Source organism: Mus caroli, chromosome 10 (assembly GCF_900094665.2).
Source record: "Mus caroli chromosome 10, CAROLI_EIJ_v1.1, whole genome shotgun sequence".
Classification (NCBI taxonomy): Eukaryota; Metazoa; Chordata; class Mammalia; order Rodentia; family Muridae; genus Mus; species Mus caroli.
The window spans coordinates 10789355-10797429 of NC_034579.1; the positions used below are offsets into that span (position 1 = coordinate 10789355).

At 42.8% G+C, this 8075-nt stretch overlaps 1 protein-coding gene across 4 annotated transcripts in view; it reads right to left on the reverse strand.

Annotated features, from left to right (window-relative positions):
• Adgrg6 (adhesion G protein-coupled receptor G6) overlaps positions 1-7582 on the reverse strand; it is a 138550-nt gene extending 130968 nt beyond the window's left edge. For 2 of the 4 annotated variants that reach the window (XM_021174750.2, XM_029482960.1), the window contains exon 1: positions 7168-7582. In XM_021174750.2, the coding sequence (XP_021030409.2) occupies positions 7168-7199 (32 nt within the window). In that variant the 5' untranslated portion in view covers positions 7200-7582. Of the gene's footprint in view, positions 1-7154 lie in introns of all 4 variants that reach the window. The other 2 variants (XM_029482959.1, XM_021174751.2) reach the window with 1 other exon arrangement.
• Positions 7583-8075: the final 493 nt, after the last annotated feature.

Consider the following 8075-nt stretch of genomic DNA (forward strand, 5'->3'; position numbering starts at 1 on the left):
GAAAGAAAGAAAGAAAGAAAGAAAGAAAGAAAGAAAGAAAGAAAGAAAGAAAGAAAGGAAGGAAGGAAGGAAGGAAGGAAGGAAGGAAGGAAGAAAGGAAGGAAGGAAGGAAGGAAGGAAGAAAGGAAGAAAGAAAGAAAGAAAGAAAGAAAGAAAGAAAGAAAGAAAGAAAAAATTTCAACTTTAACCTCTTCCACATCACCAGATATGAATGCCCATCTATTGTCAAAGGGAAATATTTAAAATAAAATTAAATTTCTCTTCTTTCCCTAATATGAAGCATGGGAGCATTAATATTCTAAAAGTTGAACCCATTGTATGTAACAATACTTATCAGTGTTTCTAATGACTAGTATTCGCCAAGTAGTTCAGAAACTACTCTGTATGTTAGATGCAGGTGAAATGGTTGATCTTTGTGTATAGCAGTGTTATCTCTTCCCATTTTTAAACTACACTTAAGTATTGTGTGTCTGTGGGTGCCTGCATGTAGAAGCTAGAGGACAACTCCGGGGAGTGAGTTTTCTCTTTGTATCCTGTGGATTTCAAGATCAAACTCTTGGGTCATCAGATTTGGTGTCATGTGCCTTTACCTGGTTGACAACCCATTCTGCTGGACCAGCAGTGTCATCTCTAGATTGAAAAATGTATTTGCTAAAGATTTAGAAAAGATTCCATGTTCATCATGGCTCACAACAGACTTCCTTGAGTCAGCGTCATCAAATGTTGCAAATCTGCAAAGGATGTAATAAGGACAGAAGCTATTTGCTCATAGGGGCCATAAAAGGATCTGAACTGACAGGAGGCAAGGCCAGGCATAGGACAGCAATGGGAAGAAATCACCAAGTCCTAACACACTCAAAAAAGACAGTAAAGTTGCAATTGCTACTAGAAAGTAACATTATTTCCAAAAGAAGGACAAGCTACTTTCTTAAAGTCCCAAGTCTGCTTACATGGGTAATGAGTGTAACACTAAATGGGAAGGCAGAAAAAGACTCAACTGAGAAAATATACACAAAAGAATTCCTGTACTTGCCTTAAGAATACATATCGAATCATTGTTTTTCTGTGACACTGTCACGTCAAAGAAAACATGGATTACATTAAAAACAGGTCTGCGTTTGCTCCCTAAGACCTGCACAATCCCAAAATTCGATTAGCTCTGTTGTGTCTACGTGTCACCTGTTGTGTCACCTGTAAAGTCAGGAGCTGCAGTGTGCCTAGCCCTAGAGTCACTGACTGATATCTTCTAAATAAGATGATGTCTTCAAAAGCCAGTGCACGATATCTCACAACCTTTCCATAAGTAACAGCTGATATTATAATTACTGTACTACCAGACTTGCTAAGGTGAGGGTTTATTCTATCTGCTCTATAAGAGAAGGAAGACACTAAAACAGTAACAGTCAACAGGCTTAATCACGTACGCCCATACCCTTCAAGTGAATCGAAAGCCACTCCTGGGATCACCTGGGAGGAAGGCAAACCATTTCATGTCTGCTATGAATGAATAAACGTTATGTAGTTCCTGAAATTCCTGTCACAGTCTTCTATGCCACATTCTACAAGTTCCAACCACAGGCAGCTGTCCATTTGGAATTTCTAAACTAAGAAAAGATTAAGACCCGAAGAGGATTTTTAGGGAGGGGGGGGAATGGAACACATGTTTGTATATATTTTCATCCGATATATTTGAAGCTAAAAGCAGCTACCCATTAACAGGAACATGTTTGAATAAGTAGTAATACTGATACTAACAGGTATGGATTCTAGAATGACCAGTGTTTATTCTGTCCTGTTCCTCTGTTAAGCATATTATTTGTGGATCAGACACTTTCGACTGTGAGCCTTGTTGCTTTTTTTTGTAAATGGGCCCCTACCACCCAGAGAGAACTTCTACCTCTAGCTCAGCCAGAAGTTTTCACAAAAGGCAGCAAGATATTCTGTCACAGGGAAAGGTCACGTATTTGGAAGAATGGGCCTGTTTCCTAATGACATTGTATGAATGAGTTGTTCCCCGTCCATGCTGGGGATGAATTAATTGGCTGTGCTTCTAAGACAAAAGAACAATTACGTATTCAAAGAAGCTTAGAGAACTGGAAACCCAAAAGATGATGAATCGCTTATGGCTTTCACTGAAGAAGAAACTGAGGTCCCGAAAAATGGAAAAGAACTGAGATGGCTGCCAGCCTTCCCTAAGAGTTACATGCCAGCCGTCTATCCTCCTACTCTGTGTGGTATCTGGTGACTCTCCTCCATCAATATGTGAACAGTGTCACTCTCTCCTAAGCTCATACATGCTCTCAAACAGGATGCTAGACAGTGTTCATTTTCCAGGCAACTTCTTCGCTATAAAAAGCTCTGATGTTTCACGACTCCATAACTGATCCTTGAGTTGTTTGACCAAACCTGTCTGCAATCCTATCAAGGAATAGCTGCAAATGAAGACCAGAGCTTGACACATTCCAGGACCAAAGACTCCATCACTGCAGACACAAAAGTAGCCAGAACAGTGCAAGTGCTTGTGACCAAATATAAACCATATGATAAGCCAACTTTCATCTACTTTGCTGTTTAGCAAAGAGCAGAAACAAGTAAATTAAGAATAGAACGGTGGAAGGAAAGTCCTGTGGGTCTTCTCAAGGGATCACTTAGCAAAAATACATTCCTGAAATTTAAACAGCTTTCTCAGAAGAACGGAAAATCCCAAGCAGGGTTACTAAGGTTCTAAACAGGAACTTCAGCTCTGTAGAGTTTTGATCAAGGTCTCAAAGTTTGACCAAAGAGAACAGAAACTTTTGTTTTTACTTATGTGTATGTGTTTTTGAGTGTATATTCCAGATGCATGTGGGTATGGGTATCCATGGAGGTGAAACGAGGGTATGTTGTTGGATCCCCTGACAATGGGGTTACAAGTGATTGGGAGCCACCTGATGTGGATGATAAAATCAACTCTGGTCATCTGAAAGAGTGGCAAGTGCTCTTAACCAATAAGCCGTCTCCCCAGCCCCCAGAAACGTATTTTAAAGGAAAATTAATTCATATCTTGTATAATTTTCAAAGACTTTTTCATTATGCAGGCAAAGCTACTATCTCACAGGTGAGAATGTAAGAGATTAAACTACTTGCACAGCTCTCAGGGTAAGTCATGAACCCCAGAGCTTTGTGTTCAGCTGTCCTTTAGGGGAGCAGACAACCCATATCAAACCCTGTATCAAATCAATAGGCTACAAAATACCACACATTTGAGCTTCATTTCAGAAAGCTGTGGGGAAAAATACATTTCATAGAGATGCTAACAGGATATTAGTTCTTCTAACATCAACAGTAGGAATTCACTTCCTCGACCACATCCCTGCTGTGTTTCTCTGGTAAATCTTTTCATAGAAGGTTTTGAGAGTGACAGAGAACACCTTGAGATTCTATAGGGATAAAAGAACAGTAATTTAACATATTCAAGCCTACTTATAATAGCATTTCTTCCTTCAGTGAAAGATCATGTTCCTGAGACTAAGCTATGCATAAAGGAGAGAAAGTGCTATCCTGTTACTGAAGTGAGACCCCTTTATTAAGTTGGCCTCACCCCACACCACTACTAAAGTCTCACTTGCTGTTCAGGTCTTCACAAAGCCTTCCTTATTTGAATATGTATGACTGGCTCATACCACGAAGTCACCTTGAGAATTTATACAAATACACACACACATACACATACATAGGATCACACAGGCACACACACATGAATGGATACACACATGTAGACACTCAGTAAACTGAGAGAGATAACTCTAATTTATCAACATCTATTTTTTTCTTATTTTTCTTATTTTGCTCTATAGTTTTGTAAAATGTTCTTAATAAAAATTAGCCAATGGATATATGGGATATTGCATTTTTTACAAATATAATTGAATCTACAATTATCTTAAAATTTTTTCAATTGAAAAAATTAAATCTTTAATGTGTGCAACGTGATTTCAGAAAATTCTGAAAAAGACAAAATTATAGGGTAGGTACATGCAGGAAATGAGTGAAACAAATGATGTTACAAATGATAATACATAACTCTAAATGATGTTACAAATGATAATACATAACTCTTGGGAAAAGAATACTTAGCTGTTCTTGCATTGGTGTGTGTGAGAGAGAGAGAGAGACAGAGAGAAAGAGCCTTTAGAAGGTATGGACCTAGAGCTGTAGTCATAGGCAATTATGAGCCATCCACCCAACTGAGGGCTACGAACTGAACTCCTGAACTCTTCAAAAGAGGCAAGGCTCCTCACTGTTGGGCCATCTCTCTAGTCTCCTGTGAAAGCTATTTGTATTCGTTCAAATTTCTTGTAGGTTTACAATTATTAAAACAAGGCAAGCAAGCAAACAAACAAACAAACAACCCCTTAAATGCAGCCAAAATATGCCCTGGGGTATATCAGTGCTGTCACCCGTGCTGGTGAGTGGCACTGCTTTGATCACTGTCAGCTGACAGAAGTGTCTCTCTTGGATTTCCTGTATTTGGATTGGCAGGATCAAGTCATATACATACTTTTCTATTACAGTATAAATATTTTTCTTTCTGATTGTGTATTTTTTTATCAACGCTTTCATAAACATGCAAGCTTTCGTTGCATTGGCTGCCTTTTAAATCATCTTGAAAGGCATTCCAAAGAACTCCACTCCAAGTGAAGGGAAGGTTAAGATGATCCAGGTAGCCGCACTTGTTATACTGGAATTCTTAGTCGGGAGTTGGTACAGCCCTTAAATGTCATCATTTCCACAGAGCAGTATACATGATAATGTCATCTAGCTTTGACAAGGCAATGATGTCATCCAACTAGGCCTGAACATGGAAATACATATCTTGCCACAAATACTACACACTTTCTGTTTAGTCTAAGTATGAGATAGTCTCTAGAAACTTCTTCTTTCCTCAGAAATGTAAATTCTATATAATATGTGGACAGTTAGAAACATGATTGGGTCGAAAGATATTATCATCTGTTTATTTTTAATATATAAATGACATTTCTCTCAAGTCATTATTCCCAGAAATCAGAGCGACACTTCACTTAGGCAGTAACAAATATGGGCTTCTAATACTTCCCATAAGCTAACAGACAATGGTCTCATTCACCATTCACATTGGAAAGGCACAATGTCATGTAACTTATAAAAGCCATAAATGGAACAGTATCTTCATGCAGTGTGAGACCCACAAAGGTCACCCTTCCTAAATCTCCTCAATTTCTCAGAGCATGAAAAACATGCAATTGTAATAACTCCTAAATATATTTATAAAGTCTGTAATCTCAAACCATGAGGGTAACAATATACAAGTTTGTTCTTACCAGAAAGACGCTGCCAAGACCCTTAAGTAGCCTGTGTATTTTTATTTACTGAAATTAAAATTTGAAAAATATAATTTGTCTCCCATTTCAACGTTTTTAACAAGATAATAGAAATATTTACCTTGGGTAGCTTGGCATTATCTCCATGTAGTCTACCTTGGCTAAAATGGGTTAAACTGTCTCAAACAACTGCACAAAAACCATACGCATAACCATCTTGAAAGAGGGAAAATATTTCCACAGAAAGAGTTTGGTAAGGAAATTTAAATCAAGGACAAAAAGCTTTGGATGATTGTTTGCTCATGACTCAACCTGAGAAGACATAAATTTAATCACACTTAATCCAAATGGACTAAGTAATTTAATTGCATTATCAAGAGAGTGTTATCATTACTGGTTGATCAGTTGTGTGTGTGTGTGTGTGTGTGTGTGTGTGTGTGTGTGTGTGTGTGTGTGCTTTTAATCCCATGAGGTCTCTATACCTGGGGAGGCTGCCTAAACATCTCTAGTGAAAAGTCAGGGTATGTTTGCAGGAAAAACTGAAGTTGGAAACTAACTTAGCAGTCATTCCAGACCTGTTGCCTGCATAGGAGAACCAGTCTTATGTTACAAGGCTGGCTGTTTCCCAAGACAAATGCTTACAAGTTATGCATTCGTCCATTCCACTGGCAGAAGCAAAACTGTAAAAGTCACAGGTGTGGCATTACTTCACATGGAGTTTTAATAAAAATAAGTGGTATTCATTACAAGGCACAGAGCAGAGATCAGAGCTGCAGCATGGCCGGTGTGGTTGGTATGCGCTGTTCTGTCTCCCACCTTAAAAATGCGTTTGGGGATGCAGACAGGACAGAGCAGCGAAGGGAAGTAAAGACTCAAGACCCTTGGTGCTAACCTGGAAGAGGAAATTGAAGTGGAAATAAGTAAGGATGGAGTAATGGAGTGAGGGAAGTATCAATTTGTTATACCTCTTCAACAAGTTAGTAGAAGGGGGTTAAACGTCTGCCAAGTTGATGGCCCAAGAATAAAGCAAATGGCCGAGGGAATAATTACAGTGTGAAAAAAGGCAACAACGTTTAAGTTGACCGCAAAGATAAGTGTGACCCTTCTGAGAATCACTGACCAGTTGGGAAGGCCAGGAACTGCGGAGGCTGCTCTTTCACCAGGTCCCTCTGAGCCACCCCACAACTTGGATGGTAGTTCCATCCAGGCAAAACCTTCATGCTTTTTCTGACTGTCTCACCCTCTCCTTCAGTGCCTCCTACTTGTGATTCTACCGGAAGCCTCCATCACATTCCTTATTTACTTGTTAATCAACATCGGCTACTGAGAACACTTTTCTGAGTTCTTCAAAGAAAACAGCGAGAGGTGGGAGGTTACAACTGGATAAAAAAACTCATTTAAATATCTATGAGGTCTAAGAAGGACTTCTTCAGGCAAAAGTGACAGCTGAAAGCCAATGTCTCCCAGGCAGTACCTTCCCAGACCCTAGGTGTTGATCCCCGGAATGCTGGCTTGACAGGACCACAACCCTGAAGACAGATACACAGTGCGTTCCTACTTGTTTAACCTGAATCAAAACCCTGCCATTCTTATTCTTTCCACTGCCCCAAAGTGAGGTTTAACTCTCTAGGGGAGAAAGCCACGCACACATGCTCTGGCTCAGTTTGGCAATACCCAGTCCCGGGTGCCTCGAGGAGGCACGCTGAATCTTCTCTTAACTGCAGTTGGTACCTTTCTAGGAAGCGCTGCTCTAAAGTGGCGAAGGGGACACAGATGGAGGTGCGATGGGCTCCAATCTGGAAGGCGACTTACATGCTGGCATTACCGTGTGGAGATTCCCAGAGGCCGCACACTCATCCTCCAGCGCTCCTCTGCGTTGTTGCCCTCAAGCTCCACCGAAGGAGATCCGGGCTTTCGGGACCGCGACCCGCAGGACCCTTCGTCACGCCCTTTCTCGAGAGTTCATAGGGTTTCCCGGCAGCTGCTCCTCGCCTGCGCACGGGGCGGCGCAAGGTGGACCCGGGACGCGCGCCGCGGAGTTCAAGATCAGGTCCGGCGCGCGGGGGAGCGGCTGACGGCGGCAGATTCTGCCGCCCGGGTGGAGAACTTTCACAAGAGTTGGGACGAAGGGCTCCGGCGAGCGAGTGGCGTCCGATCCCGGCCTGTGGGGCTTGGAGAGGCTGAGATCACCAGGCTCCTGAGCCTGCGGCCAGGCGCGGCGCAGCGCTGGCGTCCGTTTCCCCCTGAGGCTCAGGTGCGGCTCGGCGCGCCCCCCCCCCCCGGGTGGCCCCAGCTCTAGGCGTTTAGAGGACAGAGGACCGTCCTGCAGGCGCAGCTGCCCCACCCAGGGCCGGCCACCCGAGGGCAGAGGCAAAGGGAGAAGTCGCCACGCGGGGCGGGACCGGCGCGGGCGGTCGGGTTGGAAGACTGGCACAGAGCCAGAAGCAGCTCCGGGGAGGGGACCCCGCTGACCCCGAGGTCACCCGCCTGCCGCGAGAGCAGAAACCCGCAGAGCTTGGGTGAAGGAGCTCCGAACGCAGGCGCGCCAGTGGGCATGTGTTCTGCACGCTGCCAAGAACCCGGGCTGTCCCTTACTTTTCCCTTTCTTAGTTCTTCCTCCTCCGCCCCCCACCCCCTGCACGTCCCCTCAATTTTCCTCCAGAAAGAAAGAAAGAAAAGAAGAAAGAGAGAGAGAGAGAGAGAGAGAGAGAGAGAGAGAGAGAGAGAGAGAGA